Genomic DNA, 26,964 nt, shown 5'->3' with positions numbered 1-26,964 from the left:
AAATTGCAGCGTAATTTTTTTTGGCACTCAGTGACCTTTGAAAGCATATTAAAGGTCACATTTTAAAGATTATTGGTGAAGGTTCCAAGTCTCTATGACTTCTGGTTCTTGAAATAGAATTTTTCAAACATTATTTATAATTTTTAAAGGGAAATAACTCCTTATAAGGCTCAGTAGCAAATTAACTGTTTATGTTTATAAACATTGCCATCTGTTCTTGTGCATGCTGCCATTTTCAAATCGATTCTATCTCTAATACTTTTAAAGAAAAATGCAAATAAAAGAAATTGCTTCAAGGGGACATAACTCTCAAAGGGGATGATGAAATCTTACGCAGCCTCATATGGTAATACATCATGATGAGATCTACCTAATGTCCAGATAAGGTCATGATATCTTTAAAAACAACGAGGGGGGGCGGGGGCATGTCGAAAAAAAAACAATACAAGGGAGATAACTTCTACGGGGGATGATGAAATCCTACACAGCCTCATTTGGTAATACTTCATGATGAAATCTACCGATGGTCCATATTTGGTCTTGATAACTCCAATAAAAACGGGGGGAGGCCATGTCAAAAAAAATGCTGGAAGTAAAAAAAAATAAAAAAAATGAGAAAAACAATAAAGTCTTTCCTCGCGTAGAGTGAAGACCTTAATAAAATAATGTTGTCAAGGAGCCAGCTGAAACCCGCCTCACTCAGGTTTGTGGGATTTTCTCGCTGTGTTGAAGACACATTGGTAGCCTTCGTCTGTTTTCTGGTTTATTTTAGGTTGTTGTCTCTTTGCCAATTTCCTATTCTCAATTTTAGTTTTACCTTTTTTATTTAAACATGCTCCAATATACAGTCAGCATTGAATGTATTTAATATTCTGGAAAAAAATAATTAAACTAGAACATGTTGATGACTACATCCGTTGCAATTTCTGTCGTATCATTTTGCGCGTAACAGAAAAAAAAACATATAACCTGTCTTTGTATTTTTATTATTTGTAGACTAAATACCCAACAGTAACTTTACTAAATGAATTGTAGACTTTATCGTCCATAGATAAGAGTCTGGGTCATTAAGTGATATAATACATGTGTACATGTATGTATTATCATATCATCCTAATTCAATGAACTTCTGTCCTACATACTGGACGATAGACAAACATGGAGGGTTTCGAAATTGTAATTCCAAAGGATAATGTTCACAATTTTATCGTAAGCTCATTGGAAGCTGTTGGATTAACCCCAGCACGTGGATCATTGGTTGCAGATATACTAGTATCGGCAGATTACAGAGGAATCTATAGTCATGGGGTCATATTACTTGGTAGCTAATATCTTATTTCAATAATGAGGGGTTAAATTTTACGGAGTTAACTACCAAACAATGTGAAGTCTCTATTGTTTTGTTTGTATTTTGTTCTATTTTGCAATGTATTAACGAATCAACTGAACATATATACGTGTTTAAATTTTGATCGTGATATTTATAAAATACTTTTGTTGAAAAAAGTTATTATCTTTTTTAGAATAGTCTCGGTCTACTTTTCGTTCTTTAATATCTAGTCCATATATAATGCTAATTTAGGCAGAAACAATCTACTTGTAAATTCTGTGGCATTTGGTCTTTTGTTAAGAGTTTTCTCATGTGGGAATTATACCACCGCTTTTTTTAAATACATTGTCAACAATTAGAAATAAACGTATTGTTGAAGGTCGTACGGTTGTCTATAATTGCTTACATCCATTTCATTTGAACTATAGTTAATACAGTTGTTGTTTCATTGCCAACCATACCACATCTTTACTTATTAAAATGTACTTGTTAGTAGGACTAAACGTTAGGGGCTAAATCTTCATGTTTGTATTGTCTTCCAACCTGATTTTTAGATGTAAGATATAATAAAGAGCAGTAATACTATAAAATCTCGAAATCATTTTTTTTATCTATACATTTTGGTACCAAAATGTATATTCTGGTCTCGATTCACATTTATTGAATAAATGCATCAGTTTATGAATTGTCGGTATGTGTGATGTTGAGTGGAAACTGTAAGACATACTAATTTTGAATGTAACTTCTTTTAGATAAATATATGGACGAAATCAGATCAGGTGTCGTATCAGTAGAAGACAAAGAACCAACAGTTATTAAAGAATCAATAGGAACGGCACTTGTAGACGGAAATAGTTTAATTGGTGAGTTATTTAAGATTGTGTTGATTGTAATGAATCAATTATTGCAAGGAAATTACATGTTATCGTCATTGGTCACATTCTTTATTTCGTCCTCGGGTTACACATTTGTCTTAGAATGCGTGCTTAGACCTTTGGTTTTCCTGCTTGAATGCTTTTGCACTATTAAATTTTGGGGCCCTTCATTGCTTGCTTGTAAGCCAATGATCCATGTTGAAGACCGTACCGGTACTTTGAACTATAATGGTTTACTATTACAAATTATGAATTTGAACGAGAGTTGTCTCATTGGCACTCATACCACAATTCTTATAGAATAGAAGAATAGAATAAGAATAGTTTTATTTGTCAATCAAGATGCCTATGGTATGAAGAGCAGAATAATCAATACAAATTATGATATATATGTAGGACTCTAAAGTGCAATGGTACTCTAAAGTGCGATGGTCTTACTAAAGTGCGATGGTCTACGCTAAAGTACGATGGTGTATCACGCAAAATGCGATTACTGTTTGTTCGCTAAAGTACGGTGGTGTGTCACGCTAATAAAAGTGTGATGGACCAAAAGGGTAATGTAAAGAACACGGATGTAATAAATAGTATTTTTGCAAAAGCTAGTATGATAATGTTTTATAACATATGTGATAGGCTTTATAATTACCATTAGGCTTAAAAGTGATTGTTTCTAAATGAAGAAGAACGACTACGTAATAATTGCTAAAATGGTAAGTTAGGTGTGACAACAATCTTTATATCCTATATATATGATTTTTTTTTTTAATTCGTGCCGGTATCAAATATTTGGATAATTGATGTAGCTTGCCGTTCACAGTCACTAACGTGAACATCTCCCCTTAAAGTCGTCATTGTAAAACATTTATTTGTTTAAAACATTCTTTATTTAAATGAGAGAGAAATGCAATGTTCTCCGAGCTTTCTCCTTTTTCGCAGCGAGTTTAAATACAGGTTGTATTTTTCTGAATGGTACAAAATATTTTTTTAGTAGACAATTTATGATTTACGCATGAATACATGTACCTTTATTTTACCGACTTTAATTTTCAATAAAATCGACACTATTTTCAAGGGGACCGCATTTTTTGTAAACTGCAAGATAAACAATGATTTCAATGTATCCGTTAGCTTCAAATGAAAACAGGATAAAGGATACTTATACGTATACTTTTGTATCTGTATAGTAAGATAGTCGACTACAGGACACAAGTCCTTCTTCCAGCACACAAAAAAAACACATTTGCCTCAGCCGACAAAGCACGGTTATGTTTAAATTGAGTAAGTCATGGACATTTCGTTTAAAGTTGTTAATCGAATATTCTATATTTATCTTTCGGGATGTTCATTTTTTGTTTGTATAAACGACTGTTTACGTCATAATCCATAGTACGTTTATTACGTCTATACTTTCGCGGACCATCGCACTTTAGCGTGTGTAGGCATCGCACTTTAGCGAAGACCATCGCACTTTAGCTTGACCATCGTACTTTAGCGTCCCCATCGCACTTTAGAGTTCTACATATATATATATATATGATAAACATAGTTTTTGTTAATTGATTGCTGTAATGAAAACAAAACCCAGAAAAACACATTTGTTATGGTTTATAAAGGAATTAAGTCATATACAGTGTCCATAAGTCTGCATTTTATTTATTTTAGTGGCAGCCCTTTTTATTAAAAAGATTTTTTAATTTGTGAAATGTCCAGTGAAAAGTATTTCATAAATATCCAGGCCGAGAACACAGATCTATATAACCCGCCAACTGAGTTCAGCAAAAAAGGTCGACTGTGATAGAGAGCTGTAAAGTTGACTGATATTGAAAATTTATTAGATAAATGCCGAAAGTTTTCCCTGCTCAAAACACGTAGACGGAACCATCCTGCAAAACAGTGAATCTAGGTTTCTTTTAGTTGCTTTTAGAAACAGAGGCGGATTTAAAAAGGGACAAGGGTTTACACTCAGTCATGCCAATACTTATGGAATACCTACAATATCGACCAGATGAGGGAAAGAAATTGAATGAGAAAAATACTAGGCAAGTGATGCCAACAGGGACAAACTGTCAATCAACAATTTTATCTGTGTATAGGTCATTAATTATTATAAATCATAACGAAGTTGCAGTGGTTGGTGCACTTTCGTAGAGCTTTAAAAACATGTACATTCAAAGTGATCAGTCTTAAAAAAATAATCATAAAACAGAAACGATATTACAGGCAAAGCCCTAAAACCTACTTAAAACCATGAAACAAAAATAACACTGATGGTGATCACGGATACTATGCGTTTGGTTTCTGATGCTTTAGTGGCATCTATAGTTTTATTCATATTAATATTATGCTTTTTGTGAATAGTTGTCTTCTTGGCAATCATACTTAATCGTCTTGCTTCGAATATACAAAACATACAGAGAATATGAATGTTTTACTACACAGAAAATAACACCCAATAAGTGGGAAAGGACATTTATTGTTAAAATGAACTGAATCGCAACTTTGTCAAAAGGCATCAACATGTATTGGTGATCAAATAACATAGATGCATATCGTATAATCAAATATAAAAGTATCGTAGTGAACAAATGTGCGTATGTTGCCCGGTACTGTATGGATATTGCAATCAAAAAAGCAAAAGAAGCTGGAATTGGATTTGTCACGTGTAGAGGTGAGAATATTGTTTCAGCTTATCATGGCATTTAATTAACAGTTAATTTACAAAAAAGATACATCGCTTCGATAATGTTTAATGTCAACACATACATGTTGACTAAAAGATTGCTGACACACAGGATAAAAAAGGCCACTAGCAGTAGACTGCCAAGTCCTATACATTTATGTCAAATGCACTTTTAGTTGATTAATGCGATACTGGTTTTCAGTTCACTTGTTGCAAACTTCGTGTTGATATTTTTCTTCTACTGGATATTTGCGCTTATTTTTTATGTTGTATAACTTGCTATATGCTTCTTAATTTTTGCGAACAACAACGTAGACATCAAAGAAACATATAAAATTACATTTAAAAGTGTTATTCGGTCGCAACTGATAGGCGTTAAGGCTGCTTTTTCTTTTATTGATGTAATCATTATTTTTTTATGATTTTAGGAGCAAATCACTTTGGTATGGCAGGATGGTACAGTACGTATGCGATGGAACAAGGATTTGTGGTAAATTATATTTTCAATATTTAATTGATGTACATGTATTGGTAAAAACAAAAACAGTTTCTATTTTAGTCTCGATAAAAGCCAAACATGTATCCTTTCCCTTATTTAATATAAAACAATTGCTGTACAGTGTATGTACTCCTTAATATTTTTTTTTTCGAATGATTTTTTTTCTCTGTTTTAAAAAAACTATTTTGCATTATAAATACATGATTAGAAAGTATTAAATTGGTATTTCCCGTGTTTTTTTAAGGTCTGCTTCTCTATCATTTCAGCTGTTTCCTTTTACATGCAGTTGCAGACAATAATGTCATTTTTGTCATTATTCTTTATCATTAATTTATATTTAAGATTATTTATTTTATTTCGTACTCATTTACAGGGAGTAGCTTTATGTAATACTAATTCTCGAATGGTTCCCACTAGAGGTACAAGGGTAAGTACAGGAATGGTTCCCACTAGAGGGACAAGGGTAAGAACAGGAATGGTTCCCACTAGAGGGACAAGGGTAAGTACAGGAATGATTCCCACTAGAGGGACAAGGGTAAGTACAGGAATGGTTCCCACTAGAGGGACAATGGTAAGTACAGGAATGGTTCCCACTAGAGGGACGAGGGTAAGTACAGGAATGGTTCCCACTAGAGGAACAAGGGTAAGTACAGGAATGATTCCCACTAGAGGGACAAGGGTAAGTACAGGAATGGTTCCCACTAGAGGGACAAGGGTAAGTACAGGAATGATTCCCACTAGAGGGACAAGGGTAAGTACAGGAATGGTTCCCACTAGAGGGACAAGGGTAAGTACAGGAATGATTCCCACTAGAGGGACAAGGGTATGTACAGGAATGGTTCCCACTAGAGGGAAAAGGGTAAGTACAGGAATGGTTCCCACTAGAGAGACAAGGGTAAGTACAGGAATGATTCCCACTAGAGGGACAAGGGTAAGTCCAGGAATGGTTCCCACTAGAGGGACAAGGGTAAGTACAGGAATCATTCCCACTAGAGGGACGAGGGTAAGTACAGGAATGATTCTCACTAGAGGGACAAACGTAAGTACAGGAATGGTTCCCACTAGAGGGACAATGGTAAGTACAGGAATGATTCCCACTAGAGGGACGAGGGTAAGTACAGGAATGATTCCCACTAGAGGGACGAGGGTAAGTACAGGAATGGTTCTCACTAGAGGGACAAGGGTAAGTACAGGAATGATTCCCACTAGAGGGACAAGGGTAAGTACAGGAATGGTTCCCACTAGAGGGACAATGGTAAGTACAGGAATGATTCCCACTAGAGGGACAAGGGTAAGTGAGGGCCCTCATGGGGTTTTTGATTATGTGATTACTTGGTCGTTTTTTTAATGATTATTTGATTATTAAGCCAAATATTTCATGATTATTTGATTACCTAGGACTGTATTTTTAGTTTATGATTATTTGATAACTAAAGATAAGCAAATATTTAATGATTATGTGATTATATTGGCAAAAAAATGGTGATTATGTGATTACTAGGACCCCCCATGAGGGGCCTTGTAAGTACAGGAATGGTTCCCACTAGAGGGACAATGGTAAGTACAGGAATGGTTCCCACTAGAGGGACAAGGGTAAGTACAGGAATGGTTCCCACTAGAGGGACAAGGGTAAGAACAGGAATGGTTCCCACTAGAGGGACGAGGGTAAGTACAGGAATGGTTCCCACTAGAGGGACAAGGGTAAGAACAGGAATGGTTCCCACTACAGGGACGAGGGTAGGTACAGTAATGGTTCCCACTAGAGGGACAAGGGTAAGAACAGGAATGGTTCCCACTAGAGGGACAAGGGTAAGAACAGGAATGGTTCCTAATAGAGGGACAAGGGTAAGTACAGGAAAGATTCCCACTAGAGGGACAAGGGTAAGTACAGGAATGGTTTCTACTAGAGGGACAATGGTAAGTACAGGAATTGTTCCCACTAGAGGGACAAGGGTAAGTACAGGAATGGTTCCCACTAGAGGGACAAGGGTAAGTACAGGAATGGTTCCAACTAGAGAGACAAGGGTAAGTACAGGAATGGTTCCCACTAGAGGGACAAGGGTAAGAACAGGAATGGTTCCCACTAGAGGGACAAGGGTAAGAACAGGAATGGTTCCCACTAGAGGGACAAGGGTAAGTACAGGAATGATTCCCACTAGAGGGACAAGGGTAAGTACAGGAATGGTTCCCTCTAGAGGGACAATGGTAAGTACAGGAATGGTTCCCACTTGAGGGACAAGGGTAAGTACAGGAATGGTTCCCACTGGAGGGACAAGGGTAAGTACAAGGATGGTTCCCACTAGAGGAAGGGTAAGTATAGGAATGGTTCCCACTAGAGGGACAAGGGTAAGAACAGGAATGGTTCCCACTAGAGGGACAAGGGTAAGTACAGGAATGGTTCCCACTAGAGGGACAAGGGAAAAAACAGGAATGGTTCCCACTAAAGGGACAAGGGTAAGTACAGGAATGGTTCCCACTAGAGGGAAAAGGGTAAGTACAGGAATGGTTCCCACTAGAGGGACTAGGGTAAGTACAGGAATGATTCCCACTAGAGGGACAAAGGTAAATCCAGGAATGGTTCCCACTAGAGGGACAAGGGTAAGTACAGGAATGATTCCCACTAGAGGGACAAGGGTAAGTACATGAATGATTCCCACTAGAGGGACGAGGGTAAGTACAGGAATGATTCTCACTAGAGGGACAAACGTAAGTACATGAATGGTTCCCACTAGAGGGACAAGGGTAAGTACAGGAATGATTCCCACTAGAGGGACGAGGGTAAGTACAGGAATGGTTCCGACTAGAGGAACAAGGGTAAGTACAGGAATGATTCCCACTAGAGGGACGAGGGTAAGTACAGGAATGGTTCTCACTAGAGGGACAAGGGTAAGTACAGGAATGATTCCCACTAGAGGGACAAGGGTAAGTACAGGAATGGTTCCTACTAGAGGGACAAGGGTAAGTACAGGATGGATTCCCACTAGAGGAACAAGGGTAAGTACAGGATTGATTCCCACTAGAGGGACAAGGGTAAGTACAGGAATGGTTCCCACTAGAGGGACAAGGGTAAGTATAGGAATGATTCCCACTAGAGGGACAAGGGTAAGTACAGGAATGGTTCCACCAAGAGGGACAAGGGTAAGAACAGAAATGGTTCCCACTAGAGGGACAAGGATAAGAACAGGAATGGTTCCCACTAGAGGGACAAAGGTAAGAACAGGAATGGTTCCCACTAGAGGGACGAGGGTAAGAACAGGAATGGTTCCCACTAGAGGGACGAGGGTAAGTACAGGAATGGTTCCCACTAGAGGGACAAGGGTAAGAACAGGAATGGTTCCCACTAGAGGGACAAGGGTAAGTACAGGAATGGTTCCCACTAGAGGGACAATGGTAAGTACAGGAATGGTTCTTACTAGAGAAACAAGGGTAAGTACAGGAATGGTTCCCACTAGAGGGACAAGGGTAAGTCCAGGAATGGTTCCCACTAGAGGGACAAGGGTTAGTACAGGAATGGTTCCCACTAGAGGGACAAGGGTAAGTACAGGAATGATTCCCACTAGAAGGACGAGGGTAAGTGCAGGAATGATTCTCACTAGAGGTACAAGGGTAAGTACAGGAATGATTCCCACTAGAGGGACAAGGGTAAGTACAGGAATGGTTCCTACTAGAGGGACAAGGATAGGTACAGGAATGATTCCCACTAGAAGAACAAGGGTAAGTACAGGAATGATTCCCACTAGAGGGACAAGGGTAAGTATAGGAATGGTTCCCACTAGAGGGACAAGGGTAAGTACAGGAACGATTCCCACGAGAGGGACAAGGGTAAGTACAGGAATGATTCCCACTAGAGGGACAAGGGTAAGAACAGGAATGGTTCCCACTAGAGGGACGAGGGTAAGAACAGGAATGGTTCCCACTAAAGGGACAAGGGTAAGTACAGGAATGGTTTCCACTAGAGGGACTAGGGTAAGAACAGGAATGGTTCCCACTAGAGGGACAAGGGTAAGTACAGGAATGGTTCCCACTAGAGGGACAAGGGTAAGAACAGTAATGGTTCCAACTAAAGGGACAAGGGTAAGTCCAGGAATGGTTCCCACTAGAGGGACAAGGGTTAGTACAGGAATGGTTCCCACTAGAGGGACAAGGGTAAGTACAGGAATGATTCCCACTAGAAGGACGAGGGTAAGTGCAGGAATGATTCTCACTAGAGGGACAAGGGTAAGTACAGGAATGATTCCCACTAGAGGGACAAGGGTAAGTACAGGAATGGTTCCTACTAGAGGGACAAGGGTAAGTACAGGAATGATTCCCACTAGAGGAACAAGGGTAAGTACAGGAATGATTCCCACTAGAGGGACAAGGGTAAGTACAGGAATGGTTCCCACTAGAGGGACAAGGGTAAGTATAGGAACGATTCCCACTAGAGGGACAAGGGTAAGTACAGAAATGGTTCCCACTAGAGGGACAAGGGTAAAAACAGGAATGGTTCCCACTAGAGGGACGAGGGTAAGAACAGGAATGGTTCCCACTAAAGGGACAAGGGTAAGTACAGGAATGGTTCCCACTAGAGGGACGAGGGTAAGAACAGGAATGATTCCCACTAGAGGGACGAGGGTAAGTACAGGAATGGTTCCCACTAGAGGGACAAGGGTAAGAACAGGAATGGTTCCCACTAGAGGGACAAGGGTAAGTACAGGAATGGTTCCCACTAGAGGGACAATGGTAAGTACAGGAATGGTTCTTACTAGAGGGACAAGGGTAAGTACATGAATGGTTCCCACTAGAGGGACAAGGGTAAGTCCAGGAATGGTTCCCACTAGAGGGACAAGGGTTAGTACAGGAATGGTTCCCACTAGAAGGACAAGGGTAAGTACAGGAATGATTCCCACTAGAAGGACGAGGGTAAGTGCAGGAATGATTCTCACTAGAGGGACAAGGGTAAGTACAGGAATGATTCCCACTAGAGGGACAAGGGTAAGTACAGGAATGGTTCCTACTAGAGGGACAAGGGTAAGTACAGGAATGATTCCCACTAGAAGAACAAGGGTAAGTACAGGAATGATTCCCACTAGAGGGACAAGGGTAAGTATAGGAATGGTTCCCACTAGAGGGACAAGGGTAAGTACAGGAACGATTCCCACTAGAGGGACAAGGGTAAGTACAGGAATGGTTCCCACTAGAGGGACAAGGGTAAGAACTGGAATGGTTCCCACTAGAAGGACGAGGGTAAGTGCAGGAATGATTCTCACTAGAGGGACAAGGGTAAGTACAGGAATGATTCCCACTAGAGGGACAAGGGTAAGTACAGGAATGGTTCCTACTAGAGGGACAAGGGTAAGTACAGGAATGATTCCCACTAGAAGAACAAGGGTAAGTACAGGAATGATTCCCACTAGAGGGACAAGGGTAAGTATAGGAATGGTTCCCACTAGAGGGACAAGGGTAAGTACAGGAACGATTCCCACTAGAGGGACAAGGGTAAGTACAGGAATGGTTCCCACTAGAGGGACAAGGGTAAGAACAGGAATGGTTCCCACTAGAGGGACGAGGGTAAGAACAGGAATGGTTCCCACTAAAGGGACAAGGGTAAGTACAGGAATGGTTCCCACTAGAGGGACAAGGGTAAGAACAGGAATAGTTCCCACTAGAGGGACAAGGGTAAGTACAGGAATGGTTCCCACTAGAGGGACAAGGGTAAGAACAGTAATGGTTCCCACTAGAGGGACAAGGGTAAGTCCAGGAATGGTTCCCACTAGAGGGACAAGGGTTAGTACAGGATTGGTTCCCACTAGAGGGACAAGGGTACGTACAGGAATGATTCCCACTAGAAGGACGAGGGTAAGTGCAGGAATGATTCTCACTAGAGGGACAAGGGTAAGTACAGGAATGATTCCCACTAGAGGGACAAGGGTAAGTACAGGAATGGTTCCTACTAGAGGGACAAGGGTAAGTACAGGAATGATTCCCACTAGAGGAACAAGGGTAAGTACAGGAATGATTCCCACTAGAGGGACAAGGGTAAGTATAGGAATGGTTCCCATTAGAGGGACAAGGGTAAGTACAGGAATGATTCCCACTAGAGGAACAAGGGTAAGTACAGGAATGATTCCCACTAGAGGGACAAGGGTAAGTATAGGAATGGTTCCCATTAGAGGGACAAGGGTAAGTACAGGAATGGTTCCCACTAGAGGGACAAGGGTAAGTACAGGAATGGTTCCAACTAGAGAGACAAGGGTAAGTACAGGAATGGTTCCCACTAGAGGGACAAGGGTAAGAACAGGAATGGTTCCCACTAGAGGGACAAGGGTAAGAACAGGAATGGTTCCCACTAGAGGGACAAGGGTAAGTACAGGAATGATTCCCACTAGAGGGACAAGGGTAAGTACAGGAATGGTTCCCTCTAGAGGGACAATGGTAAGTACAGGAATGGTTCCCACTTGAGGGACAAGGGTAAGTACAGGAATGGTTCCCACTGGAGGGACAAGGGTAAGTACAAGGATGGTTCCCACTAGAGGAAGGGTAAGTATAGGAATGGTTCCCACTAGAGGGACAAGGGTAAGAACAGGAATGGTTCCCACTAGAGGGACAAGGGTAAGTACAGGAATGGTTCCCACTAGAGGGACAAGGGAAAAAACAGGAATGGTTCCCACTAAAGGGACAAGGGTAAGTACAGGAATGGTTCCCACTAGAGGGAAAAGGGTAAGTACAGGAATGGTTCCCACTAGAGGGACTAGGGTAAGTACAGGAATGATTCCCACTAGAGGGACAAAGGTAAATCCAGGAATGGTTCCCACTAGAGGGACAAGGGTAAGTACAGGAATGATTCCCACTAGAGGGACAAGGGTAAGTACATGAATGATTCCCACTAGAGGGACGAGGGTAAGTACAGGAATGATTCTCACTAGAGGGACAAACGTAAGTACATGAATGGTTCCCACTAGAGGGACAAGGGTAAGTACAGGAATGATTCCCACTAGAGGGACGAGGGTAAGTACAGGAATGGTTCCGACTAGAGGAACAAGGGTAAGTACAGGAATGATTCCCACTAGAGGGACGAGGGTAAGTACAGGAATGGTTCTCACTAGAGGGACAAGGGTAAGTACAGGAATGATTCCCACTAGAGGGACAAGGGTAAGTACAGGAATGGTTCCTACTAGAGGGACAAGGGTAAGTACAGGATGGATTCCCACTAGAGGAACAAGGGTAAGTACAGGATTGATTCCCACTAGAGGGACAAGGGTAAGTACAGGAATGGTTCCCACTAGAGGGACAAGGGTAAGTATAGGAATGATTCCCACTAGAGGGACAAGGGTAAGTACAGGAATGGTTCCACCAAGAGGGACAAGGGTAAGAACAGAAATGGTTCCCACTAGAGGGACAAGGATAAGAACAGGAATGGTTCCCACTAGAGGGACAAAGGTAAGAACAGGAATGGTTCCCACTAGAGGGACGAGGGTAAGAACAGGAATGGTTCCCACTAGAGGGACGAGGGTAAGTACAGGAATGGTTCCCACTAGAGGGACAAGGGTAAGAACAGGAATGGTTCCCACTAGAGGGACAAGGGTAAGTACAGGAATGGTTCCCACTAGAGGGACAATGGTAAGTACAGGAATGGTTCTTACTAGAGAAACAAGGGTAAGTACAGGAATGGTTCCCACTAGAGGGACAAGGGTAAGTCCAGGAATGGTTCCCACTAGAGGGACAAGGGTTAGTACAGGAATGGTTCCCACTAGAGGGACAAGGGTAAGTACAGGAATGATTCCCACTAGAAGGACGAGGGTAAGTGCAGGAATGATTCTCACTAGAGGTACAAGGGTAAGTACAGGAATGATTCCCACTAGAGGGACAAGGGTAAGTACAGGAATGGTTCCTACTAGAGGGACAAGGATAGGTACAGGAATGATTCCCACTAGAAGAACAAGGGTAAGTACAGGAATGATTCCCACTAGAGGGACAAGGGTAAGTATAGGAATGGTTCCCACTAGAGGGACAAGGGTAAGTACAGGAACGATTCCCACTAGAGGGACAAGGGTAAGTACAGGAATGATTCCCACTAGAGGGACAAGGGTAAGAACAGGAATGGTTCCCACTAGAGGGACGAGGGTAAGAACAGGAATGGTTCCCACTAAAGGGACAAGGGTAAGTACAGGAATGGTTTCCACTAGAGGGACTAGGGTAAGAACAGGAATGGTTCCCACTAGAGGGACAAGGGTAAGTACAGGAATGGTTCCCACTAGAGGGACAAGGGTAAGAACAGTAATGGTTCCAACTAAAGGGACAAGGGTAAGTCCAGGAATGGTTCCCACTAGAGGGACAAGGGTTAGTACAGGAATGGTTCCCACTAGAGGGACAAGGGTAAGTACAGGAATGATTCCCACTAGAAGGACGAGGGTAAGTGCAGGAATGATTCTCACTAGAGGGACAAGGGTAAGTACAGGAATGATTCCCACTAGAGGGACAAGGGTAAGTACAGGAATGGTTCCTACTAGAGGGACAAGGGTAAGTACAGGAATGATTCCCACTAGAGGAACAAGGGTAAGTACAGGAATGATTCCCACTAGAGGGACAAGGGTAAGTACAGGAATGGTTCCCACTAGAGGGACAAGGGTAAGTATAGGAACGATTCCCACTAGAGGGACAAGGGTAAGTACAGAAATGGTTCCCACTAGAGGGACAAGGGTAAAAACAGGAATGGTTCCCACTAGAGGGACGAGGGTAAGAACAGGAATGGTTCCCACTAAAGGGACAAGGGTAAGTACAGGAATGGTTCCCACTAGAGGGACGAGGGTAAGAACAGGAATGATTCCCACTAGAGGGACGAGGGTAAGTACAGGAATGGTTCCCACTAGAGGGACAAGGGTAAGAACAGGAATGGTTCCCACTAGAGGGACAAGGGTAAGTACAGGAATGGTTCCCACTAGAGGGACAATGGTAAGTACAGGAATGGTTCTTACTAGAGGGACAAGGGTAAGTACATGAATGGTTCCCACTAAAGGGACAAGGGTAAGTCCAGGAATGGTTCCCACTAGAGGGACAAGGGTTAGTACAGGAATGGTTCCCACTAGAAGGACAAGGGTAAGTACAGGAATGATTCCCACTAGAAGGACGAGGGTAAGTGCAGGAATGATTCTCACTAGAGGGACAAGGGTAAGTACAGGAATGATTCCCACTAGAGGGACAAGGGTAAGTACAGGAATGGTTCCTACTAGAGGGACAAGGGTAAGTACAGGAATGATTCCCACTAGAAGAACAAGGGTAAGTACAGGAATGATTCCCACTAGAGGGACAAGGGTAAGTATAGGAATGGTTCCCACTAGAGGGACAAGGGTAAGTACAGGAACGATTCCCACTAGAGGGACAAGGGTAAGTACAGGAATGGTTCCCACTAGAGGGACAAGGGTAAGAACAGGAATGGTTCCCACTAGAGGGACGAGGGTAAGAACAGGAATGGTTCCCACTAAAGGGACAAGGGTAAGTACAGGAATGGTTCCCACTAGAGGGACAAGGGTAAGAACAGGAATAGTTCCCACTAGAGGGACAAGGGTAAGTACAGGAATGGTTCCCACTAGAGGGACAAGGGTAAGAACAGTAATGGTTCCCACTAGAGGGACAAGGGTAAGTCCAGGAATGGTTCCCACTAGAGGGACAAGGGTTAGTACAGGATTGGTTCCTACTAGAGGGACAAGGGTAAGTACAGGAATGATTCCCACTAGAAGGACGAGGGTAAGTGCAGGAATGATTCTCACTAGAGGGACAAGGGTAAGTACAGGAATGATTCCCACTAGAGGGACAAGGGTAAGTACAGGAATGGTTCCTACTAGAGGGACAAGGGTAAGTACAGGAATGATTCCCACTAGAGGAACAAGGGTAAGTACAGGAATGATTCCCACTAGAGGGACAAGGGTAAGTATAGGAATGGTTCCCATTAGAGGGACAAGGGTAAGTACAGGAATGATTCCCACTAGAGGAACAAGGGTAAGTACAGGAATGATTCCCACTAGAGGGACAAGGGTAAGTATAGGAATGGTTCCCATTAGAGGGACAAGGGTAAGTACAGGAACGATTCCCACTAGAAGGACGAGGGTAAGTGCAGGAATGATTCTCACTAGAGGTACAAGGGTAAGTACAGGAATGATTCCCACTAGAGGGACAAGGGTAAGTACAGGAATGGTTCCTACTAGAGGGACAAGGATAGGTACAGGAATGATTCCCACTAGAAGAACAAGGGTAAGTACAGGAATGATTCCCACTAGAGGGACAAGGGTAAGTATAGGAATGGTTCCCACTAGAGGGACAAGGGTAAGTACAGGAACGATTCCCACTAGAGGGACAAGGGTAAGTACAGGAATGATTCCCACTAGAGGGACAAGGGTAAGAACAGGAATGGTTCCCACTAGAGGGACGAGGGTAAGAACAGGAATGGTTCCCACTAAAGGGACAAGGGTAAGTACAGGAATGGTTTCCACTAGAGGGACTAGGGTAAGAACAGGAATGGTTCCCACTAGAGGGACAAGGGTAAGTACAGGAATGGTTCCCACTAGAGGGACAAGGGTAAGAACAGTAATGGTTCCAACTAAAGGGACAAGGGTAAGTCCAGGAATGGTTCCCACTAGAGGGACAAGGGTTAGTACAGGAATGGTTCCCACTAGAGGGACAAGGGTAAGTACAGGAATGATTCCCACTAGAAGGACGAGGGTAAGTGCAGGAATGATTCTCACTAGAGGGACAAGGGTAAGTACAGGAATGATTCCCACTAGAGGGACAAGGGTAAGTACAGGAATGGTTCCTACTAGAGGGACAAGGGTAAGTACAGGAATGATTCCCACTAGAGGAACAAGGGTAAGTACAGGAATGATTCCCACTAGAGGGACAAGGGTAAGTACAGGAATGGTTCCCACTAGAGGGACAAGGGTAAGTATAGGAACGATTCCCACTAGAGGGACAAGGGTAAGTACAGAAATGGTTCCCACTAGAGGGACAAGGGTAAGAACAGGAATGGTTCCCACTAGAGGGACGAGGGTAAGAACAGGAATGGTTCCCACTAAAGGGACAAGGGTAAGTACAGGAATGGTTCCCCCTAGAGGGACGAGGGTAAGAACAGGAATGATTCCCACTAGAGGGACGAGGGTAAGTACAGGAATGGTTCCCACTAGAGGGACAAGGGTAAGAACAGGAATGGTTCCCACTAGAGGGACAAGGGTAAGTACAGGAATGGTTCCCACTAGAGGGACAATGGTAAGTACAGGAATGGTTCTTACTAGAGGGACAAGGGTAAGTACATGAATGGTTCCCACTAGAGGGACAAGGGTAAGTCCAGGAATGGTTCCCACTAGAGGGACAAGGGTTAGTACAGGAATGGTTCCCACTAGAGGGACAAGGGTAAGTACAGGAATGATTCCCACTAGAAGGACGAGGGTAAGTGCAGGAATGATTCTCACTAGAGGGACAAGGGTAAGTACAGGAATGATTCCCACTAGAGGGACAAGGGTAAGTACAGGAATGGTTCCTACTAGAGGGACAAGGGTAAGTACAGGAATGATTCCCACTAGAAGAACAAGGGTAAGTACAGGAATGATTCCCACTAGAGGGACAAGGGTAAGTATAGGAATGGTTCCCACTAGAGGGACAAGGGTAAGTACAGGAACGATTCCCACTAGAGGGACAAGGGTAAGTACAGGAATGGTTCCCACTAGAGGGACAAGGGTAAGAACAGGAATGGTTCCCACTAGAGGGACGAGGGTAAGAACAGGAATGGTTCCCACTAAAGGGACAAGGGTAAGTACAGGAATGGTTCCCACTAGAGGGACAAGGGTAAGAACAGGAATGGTTCCCACTAGAGGGACAAGGGTAAGTACAGGAATGGTTCCCACTAGAGGGACAAGGGTAAGAACAGTAATGGTTCCCACTAGAGGGACAAGGGTAAGTCCAGGAATGGTTCCCACTAGAGGGACAAGGGTTAGTACAGGATTGGTTCCCACTAGAGGGACAAGGGTAAGTACAGGAATGATTCCCACTAGAAGGACGAGGGTAAGTGCAGGAATGATTCTCACTAGAGGGACAAGGGTAAGTACAGGAATGATTCCCACTAGAGGGACAAGGGTAAGTACAGGAATGGTTCCTACTAGAGGGACAAGGGTAAGTACAGGAATGATTCCCACTAGAGGAACAAGGGTAAGTACAGGAATGATTCCCACTAGAGGGACAAGGGTAAGTATAGGAATGGTTCCCATTAGAGGGACAAGGGTAAGTACAGGAACGATTCCCACTAGAGGGACAAGGGTAAGTACAGGAATGGTTCCCACTAGAGGGACGAGGGTAAGAACAGGAATGGTTCCCACTAGAGGGACGAGGGTAAGAACAGGAATGGTTCCCACTAAAGGGACAAGGGTAAGTACAGGAATGGTTCCCACTAGAAGGACAAGGGTAAGAACAGGAATGGTTCCCACTAGAGGGACAAGGGTAAGTACAGGAATGGTTCCCACTAGAGGGACAAGGGTAAGAACAGTAATGGTTCCAACTAGAGGGACAAGGGTAAGAACATGAATGGTTCCCACTAGAGGGACGAGGGTAAGAACAGGAATGGTTCCGACTAGAGGGACGAGGGTACGTACAGGAATGGTTCCCACTAGAGGGACAAGGATAAGTACAGGAATGGTTCCCACTAGAGAGACAAGGGTAAGTACAGGAATGGTTCCATCTAGAGGGACGAGGGTAAGTACAGGAATGGTTCCCACTAGAGGGACAAGGGTAAGAACAGGAATGGTTCCCACTAGAGGGACGAGGGTAAGTACAGGAATGATTCCCACTAGAAGAACGAGGGTAAGTGCAGGAATGATTCTCACTAGAGGGACAAGGGTAAGTACAGGAATGATTCCCACTAGAGGGACAAGGGTAAGTACAGGAATGGTTCCTACTAGAGGGACAAGGGTAAGTACAGGAATGATTCCCACTAGAAGAACAAGGGTAAGTACAGGAATGATTCCCACTAGAGGGACAAGGGTAAGTATAGGAATGGTTCCCACTAGAGGGACAAGGGTAAGTACAGGAACGATTCCCACTAGAGGGACGAGGGTAAGTACAGGAATGGTTCCCACTAGAGGGACAAGGGTAAGAACAGGAATGGTTCCCACTAGAGGGACGAGGGTAAGTACAGGAATGATTCCCGCTAGAGGGACAAACGTAAGTACGGGAATCGTTCCCACTAGAGGGACGAGGGTAAGTACAGGAATGATTCCCACTAGGGGGACAAGGGTAAGAACAGGAATGGTTCCCACTAGAGGGACGAGGGTAAGTACAGGAATGGTTCCCACTAGAGGGACAAGGGTAAGTACAGGAATAGTTTTAACTAGAGGACAAGGGTAAGTACATGAATGATTCCCACTAGAGGGACAAGGGTAAGTACAGGAATTGTTGCCACTAGAGGGACGAGGGTAAGTACAGGAATGGTTCCCACTAGAGGGACAATGGTAAGTACAGGAATGATTCCCACTAGAGGGACAAGGGTAAGAACAGGAATGATTCCCACTAGAGGGACAAGGGTAAGTACAGGAATGGTTCCTACTAGAGGGACAAGGGTAAGTACAGGAATGATTCCCACTAGAGGAACAAGGGTAAGTACAGGAATGATTCCCACTAGAGGGACAAGGGTAAGTATAGGAATGGTTCCCACTAGAGGGACGAGGGTAAGAACAGGAATGGTTCCCACTAGAGGGACGAGGGTACGTACAGGAATGGTTCCCACTAGAGGGACAAGGATAAGTACAGGAATGGTTCCCACTAGAGAGACAAGGGTAAGTACAGGAATGGTTCCATCTAGAGGGACGAGGGTAAGTACAGGAATGGTTCCCACTAGAGGGACAAGGGCAAGTACAGAAATGGTTCCAATGTAATAAACACGGGAATTATTGTCGATATAAATAGACAAGTAGAATATATGGTACTATAATTCTGGCTTTTATTATACATTGAAACACTTGTATAGACTTGGGCAAGACAAATATTTAAAATATACAAGAAACAATTTATAAATTTACAGGTCGACAGTTAAAGTAGATTAAGTTGACTAAATTAAATTATTGTATTCCATTTAAACACCAGAATAATGCTTAAATGGTTAAAGTTAACAAGAAAATAGTTCGGCAAGTTATCAGTTGACAACTAGACAGTACACAGATAGTACACAGATACTGGTCAAGCAGGATATCGCCCAAGATTTCTCAAGCTTAAGTTATTAGTTATGATAAGAGCTCGAGTTATCTGTATATCCTTCTTCTGTCAAAATATTCAACTGGTTCCTTCGAATATATAATCAATCTTGACAATTCTATAGAGGTTCCAAAAAAGAGCAATACTTGTATGTAGGGAAAGTGAAGACATTCCCCAATAGTTCCGAATAAAGCGGCAATTGTAAATATGGATAATGAAAACAATCCTCGAATAGTTCCGAAAAGAGATACAATGACAAGCACACATGACCTAAACAATCGTTTAATGGTTCTGAATAGAGCATCAAAGATAAAGTTCTTATAGCCTAGACAACATCTAAATGGTTCCAACTTCAAGAAGAATAGTATGTAAACAAAAAACGTCTGAAAATCTGTTAGTATTTAAGACTAGGGGGAATACTAGCGTTGTAAGTACAGAAAGTTTGGACAATCCGAAAATGCAGTATACATGTGTTTGTTGTTTATTTAGTACAGCTCTTTGTAAGAACCAGGCAGGGTGCCATATACATGTGATTAATGAGGGTTTCAGATTTGATCTATAAATGGCCTAGAAGAAGCAGTAACTGAATACTGCTCAAAAAATAAATATGAGTGGGAAAATACGAGTGGTTGCCATGGTAACGGAGACTCTATTTTTTGGTTGTGAAGCATAGTAAAATCTTCCAAAAATCAGCTAAATCACGACAATTCAGAGCCTGAATAGGAATAGAATCAAGCACTTTTCATTAATTTTCATATGTAACATTGATACAACTTGGTTTTAGCATCATTTTAGTTCAGATTGCATGTAAACCAAATTTGTAAATTTTTTGAAAAATTTTGCCAAAAAAAGCATATTTTCAACTTTTCTGAATTTGGGATTTTTGCGAAATTATCAAATTTTCTGTGGTGTTTTTCAGAAAAGAGCAACTGTGTATAGCATAGTTAGCACTTTAGTTATGAAGTTTGGATACTACTTTACCAAATTAAATAGAAAAAAGCTTGGGACTTTCTTTAGTTTTATCACCATAGCAACCGATTTTTTCCTTGGAAACGGAGTTATTATTTGCAGAATATTGCAGTTTTAGAGCTTTAATGTACTGAATTGTTCCATAACTGATAAAAAAATTACATTTAAGCATAAGCTTACTCTAAATTACCATCGTTAATAGTTGCTGACTGCAATAGTTACCATGGAAATACATATTACCCATAGTAACATCTATTTCAAAATGTATCAATAGAAATTTATGTAAAAAAATACATATATTATATATAGACGGTGTTTATATTCAAATTGGAATATGACTGCATGCTTTGCTTCACTCACAGTCTTGTCTGTATATAATATATAATGAACATTGAGGTTAGAACCGAAGGTTAGGGAAAAAAAGGGGGTAGGTTTATTTTTAAAAAAAACATACATGTAGATTCTTGAAAAGATAACATTTGGTCGGAGAGCCTAATTATGAATAGAATAATGATTATGAATAGAATCAATTTTATTTTCAGAAATTTCATATACATGTATAACATCGATATAACTTGGTCTTAGCTTCAGAGCTTAGTTAGTATTGCAGTTTAACCCCGACTTTTAGATTTTTTGTTAAAAAATACTAAAAAACATTCATTTTTTTCGAAATCATGAAGTATTGTGAAATTATCAAATTTTCTCGTGTGCTTTTCCGAAAAGTTGAAAATATGTAAATCATAATTAGCATTGTAGTAACAAAGTTTGAATACTACCTGACCAAAATAAATAAAACATTGCGTGGGGCTCTCTTGAATTTTATCACCATGTTAACGTATTTTCCCCTTGGAAACAGAGTTATTATTTATTGAATTCTGCGGTATGGGGAATTCAATGTTCTCAATTGTTTCCAAACCTTTATGAAAAGACATGCATTGAAGCATATATAAGCTCTAAACTGCAAACTGATGCCAAAAAATCATTTATATAAAGGTTAAAGATTATAATGCTTACAGGATTTCATGGCTAGAATTATCTTTTGTACAAATTAGTCATTATATAATGCACTTCAAAGTCAAAGTAACCTTCTTTTGTCATTGTTATTTTGTTTTATCATTTTTGAAAATCAGAAAGAATATCATTGAGTTTCATTCAAATGTTTTTTTTTTTCACTGAAGACCACTTTAGGTACAAATCCAATCAGTATTGCAGCTCTTGGAAATCATGGTGACAGTTTTATCCTAGATATGGCTACTACAGTGGTGGCTGCTGGAAAGGTTAGAATGTTTGTCTTATTCGTGATAACATACGACTATCCTTAAGAAGTGTTTAATTCAGTTCAGAATGCATGTAACAGTAGGTTACCGAAGTCCAAATCGGACTCATCAATCGAGTTCAGAAGACAAACTAAGGTAACTAACACGACTAAGAGAAATACTATTTACTAGTATTCAATAATACTTTTACAAATCTGTGTATTCCATTCATCCTTACACAAATCTGGCGACCCTTTCATAGCATTTATTAAGGTGGTACCTAACACTACAGGGAGATAACTCTGTAAAATCAGCTAAACGTTTTGATTACGTTGTGTTGTTAAGGGAATATCAAGCTTCTCAATGATCAAAATAAGAGTTCATCAAACTGCTATATAACCAGTGTAATTTTTCTGATAAAACGGTTGGTTCAAATATTTTGAAACTTTTATATCTTTGTCAAAGGGTCAAAGTAAATACTTTGTCAAAATTTTAAGAAAATTAAACGAGCCAAATTAATTTTAGTCAACGTGTTGGGTACCACCTTAACCTTATTAAAAAGTGTATAATCCGGGAAAACAAAAACAAGCCTTGATTACGACAGAAACTATCACCGTCAGTGAACCACAACCTGCATCTAAAAAACAAAGAGTACTTAACGAAATAACAAACAAACTCACTAAATTCAAGTCTGGATGATAATCCAGCTTAAATGGGTAAGTGCATTAGATTTATTTTTAATTATTCAGTTTAAATAGTTAAAATCAATTTTTAAAAATCATTTACATCGTCGTCTTTCAAAACGGTAAACAAAAATGGCCGGTATTTCAGCATAGCAACGTAACTTGGGGTTATCGGTAGTGCGCATAAATTTTGCATCTTCCAATTTCCGGAGTTCGCTAAAACAGATTCTTCCCGAATACAGTCTTTTTAATATTACCTGATTATACTGAAAAAAAATGTAAAAGATCAGATTTATTCTCTTCTAAGCATAACTTAATATGCGTGATTAGGTCCATAGTATCTATAAGAATTGCATATATATCAGTGAGGAATTTATTCAAAATATGTATATGCTTGAAAGAAATGATGCCCGTTCATGAAGTCGTCTTTATCTCTAACAATTTCATGTAGTAAAACGTAACGTGTTCGTATTATTTCATAGATTACGCGAACGATTTGATTATAAAAACATGGAAAACAATTGTTCTCTCTTTTTGATTCAGTTGAAGATCATGGCTTCAAAGCATAGTATTCTTCCAGAAAATATGATTGTTGATGTGAATGGGCATGTGAGTATCCATACAAATGATTATATTATATGTATCACCATTATATTTAAAAACATTCCAAAGATTATATTATCGATTTCTGTAAACATCGTGAATTGTAAAACGCACTAGATACTAAGCAATTGCCCAAGTTTTACTGTAATGCTGCTCCAATATTTCATTTCATTCCTGTTTTATCATCTTTAAAACGAAAAACCTTAACTGAAGGGTTTAACCGAGATGGAGCTTCATATTTTTTCATTCTCCACTATTAAGCAAATGATGTAAATTTTTAATTCAAGATGGCCGCCGAGAAAAAAATCAAAAACATGTTGGCTAACTCTCTGAAATGATAAAGTACATCCTTAAGAAGGTCTTTGCCAAATCCTATGCGTGTATCACCATTTGCATGATTTTGTCAAATTTCATTTAAGCCGCCCAACCATCAGCTACGTAAATCCGTGAATGATACGAGAATGTTGGTGATAATAAGGAAAAGAATGATGTTTGGCTTGCCTGCTTGGCAATGGATTCTAAACTATTTCTAGACAGAAAATTACAGATTCACGTCTAGTGTTGAACTTACTGTTTCTATATGGACTAGACTAGTATGGTATCTAGTGGCACCGAGACGACTATAAACGCCAAAGCAATATCTAACAACTATTATTTACAAACCCAAATGAAAATAACATTAGGGAGCACCGATGTCAAACAGAACAAAACAAAAAGATGACTCTACTTTAAAATACTTTGATAATAAACTGTTGAAGATATGACACTAGAGGATCATCTAATCTTGTATACTAGTTAGTCAGTGTACTCTATGTTGACTTGACTGTAAGTTATGGCATTTAATCAGTTGGTCGCCATCAATACCATAATTTTATCTTATCATTTGATATCTATAGGAAAGCCGTAAATACGAAGATTTTAATGGTGTGTTTCCGGTCGGGGGTAGAGAAGAAACTGGTAGGGTATGCAATTAATAAAGTAAAGTTAATATTTGTTTAGATATATATCGGGTATATTCGTTCAGTCAATATGAAGACAAGTTCTCAGTTACTTCAGTCAACATCAGTTATTTTGTAAATTTCTTAGTCAACATCAGTGATTTTGTAAATTTCTTAGTCAACATCAGTGATTTTGTTAACTCCATAATCAATCAGTGATTAGTCAAATGATTTTTACTTTTACATATACAAACGAAACAAAAAAAGTCCCTTTTCCTTATCCACTAAAACACAAAACCTTGAAATATAATGCTCCAAAACAACACAAAACACATGTATTTTTAAAAATTTGACAGTTAGTGCATACTGCATTTGAGCCTGCAAAAAGTCTGTTTCATATGATAGCGAGTTGATTGATTGTCGATGAAAATACAGGTGTCCGCCACCAAACTCAACAATATACAGCAACCCGTCGTACGAACTATGCTTACGTTAACGGGATTATTTATATAAACTTTAAATTAGAGGAAAACTACAAATAGACGTCGACATGGTATGTCGTTTGTTATTAAGAGAGAGAAAATAATCAGAAAGACATCATACTATCTTAGTCAAATGAACACTAGACGAAAACATCGTCAACTAGTGAATTATATTTTAGATATTTGTACATTAGGTATGTCTTAAAGTCATAAAAAAAAGGATATGTGGTAAGATTGGCAACAGGTAACTATTCAACAAAGTCAAAATAATGTGGATTACAGCATTTGCACATGACACTCAACACCGAGCAAAACCCATTCCGTATAAATGTGAAAAAAACGAAACCACGAAGAAAAAAGACGTCGGCCTTATCTATGACAAAACATGGATTAACAAAGTCTTCCACCAATCATCTGATTTGTATGACAATCATTCACAGTTTCAACTTCTTCTGAATAGATATAGTTATTAGACTGATTATTTCGAAAATAAACTCATCATATATACCAAGTTTGTAATTTTTTATTTGCGTCAAACGCCCGTTTCGTCCACAGAAGACTCATCAGTGTCGCTCGAATAAAAACGTTTAAAGGCCAAATAAAAAAAGTACGAAGTTGAAGAGCAGTGTGAACAATTTCCTTGAACAAAGATTTGTAGAATTGAAAAAAATAACAAATGTGTTGCCTCTGATCGTGCCTGCGAAAGACAGGGAAGTCAAATTATTCGGACATGAAAAGAACACAAGATTTGATTAATCGCTTCTCAGGAAATACCTATGAAAGACTAACTGATTCATAATTTATTTTCAATACATCTAACATATGATTATTGATTTTTTTCTCCGAAGGTGGTTATAAGGGGTTTGGTTTGGCCATGATGATTGATATCCTTAGCGGTGTTTTAAGTGGTGCAGAATTTGGGGCAAATTGCAAAGGAGCAGGAAATCTGGTAACATATTTAAAGAACTTTGATTTTAACGTTTTTGTTTATAAGCAAATACTATTTTTCTGCTCTTGTGTGTTTAAAAAAGGTTATTATATCATATTAACTTTTCGAGAACATTTGATTGAATCACATTCTTTATGCTGATTTTCCCCGCGATATATATTTCTGCTATCTACATGTATATATTATACAAATGATTCGTGTTTAACCGAACTTCTTCGTTTGTTTTTTTATTTTAAGAATTGTATTTGTAATATGCTATTTTATACTGTTTTTATGTGAAGACAAATATGCTTTCCGTACTCAAGGAATTAACCCAGTTACGAAATTTGATGACTTATGTAAACGAATATACATCATGTTGACAATTCTCTCAAAGGAAAGGCGAAGGATACCAAATGAACATTCAAACTGATAAGTCGAAAATAAACTGAAAATGCAATGGCTAAAAAAGAAAAAGACAAACAGACAAACAATAGTACACAAAACAGAACATAGAAAAACTAAGTACTGAGCAACACGAACCCCACTCAAAACTTGGGTGATCTCATGTGCTCCGGAAGGGTAAACAATGTAAACATCTCAAGTTTTACCAAATTTTATTTAACTTTTACATAATTTGATAATTGTGAAGAATATAAACGAGATACAGTTGTAAGGGAATAAAGCCTTGATTCTTTATTATTATATTTTTTCTTTCATGTTTTTCAACAGGGTTTAGGTTTTCTAGCAATTGATCCTAATCAATTTGAAGATGGTTTTACAAACAGAATGCAATGTTTGATAGATGCTTGCAGAAATCAACCGTCTGTATGTCATTGACTTCATTTCTTCACAATAACGTGGATAAATACATGTATATCAATATAATTTAATTTTTGATGTAACACGTCTTCTGATTGGCTGCAATTATTATGTCTATCAGCTCATATGCATGATTGTTTTTCTTTTCATGAACTATATCTTGAAATGGATTATTAAATTAAAAGGAATGACTGTAAAAAAATCTGTCCATTCGGGAAAATCTCCCAATTTGTGGTGCAAACTTTAAGATAATTCGCTACGCGTACACAAAAAAAATATTAAGGTGACTTATTCTATAAATGCATCTGTTTACTGTGTTCATATGAGTTTAAATGTAACGGTTTCTTTCCGAGTTTTGATGAAATCTATACACTTAAAAACAGTGATTACTATGGTTAATGTTATATTCTTCTCATGTTTCTTTATTATTCAAAGATTACAAAAACAATTATATATATATTGATATAAAAATGTTTTGAAACTCATAATTTCTATGTCGCTATGCATGTTAAGGTAAGACTTTAGCGTGAAGATACTAAAACGTTTAAACAGTTTTATATGAATGTATTTTTGTAAATAGCGACAGAAACTAGTCAGAAGAAATCGCTGTGTGTATATAAATGTGTACTGAACTATTACATAAATTTGTGAAAAGGCGATTCCTTAACATCAACATTTCAATAAAATATTTCAT

The 26,964-nt window shown here is 39.8% G+C and overlaps 1 protein-coding gene across 1 annotated transcript; it reads left to right on the top strand.

Annotated features, from left to right (window-relative positions):
* Nucleotides 1-1,158: 1,158 nt before the first annotated feature.
* Nucleotides 1,159-25,831, top strand: LOC143077006 (putative oxidoreductase YjmC). The gene is made up of 10 exons (XM_076252897.1): nucleotides 1,159-1,321; nucleotides 2,083-2,197; nucleotides 4,776-4,873; nucleotides 5,314-5,375; nucleotides 5,758-5,811; nucleotides 21,737-21,835; nucleotides 23,041-23,106; nucleotides 23,997-24,057; nucleotides 25,369-25,469; nucleotides 25,775-25,831. Exons 1-10 carry the CDS (start codon nucleotides 1,159-1,161, stop codon nucleotides 25,829-25,831), a joined length of 876 nt encoding a protein of 291 aa, XP_076109012.1.
* The last annotated feature ends 1,133 nt before the right edge of the window (nucleotides 25,832-26,964 follow it).

The sequence above is a fragment of the Mytilus galloprovincialis genome, chromosome 5 (genome assembly GCF_965363235.1).
Source record: "Mytilus galloprovincialis chromosome 5, xbMytGall1.hap1.1, whole genome shotgun sequence".
Taxonomy (NCBI): Eukaryota; Metazoa; Mollusca; class Bivalvia; order Mytilida; family Mytilidae; genus Mytilus; species Mytilus galloprovincialis.
This window is presented reverse-complemented; position numbering and strand designations above follow the sequence as displayed.

What these genes read in the sequence shown, in the direction of transcription:
- LOC143077006 (XM_076252897.1), top strand. Translation starts at nt 1,159, where the DNA reads ATGGAGGGTTTCGAAATTGTAATTCCAAAGGATAATGTTCACAATTTT. An exon ending in GGAAATAGTTTAATTGGTGA is followed by an intron (nt 2,198 to 4,775) that starts GTTATTTAAGAT and finishes CAAATATAAAAG; the next exon opens with TATCGTAGTGAACAAATGTG. An exon ending in CAGTGGTGGCTGCTGGAAAG is followed by an intron (nt 21,836 to 23,040) that starts GTTAGAATGTTT and finishes TTTTTGATTCAG; the next exon opens with TTGAAGATCATGGCTTCAAA.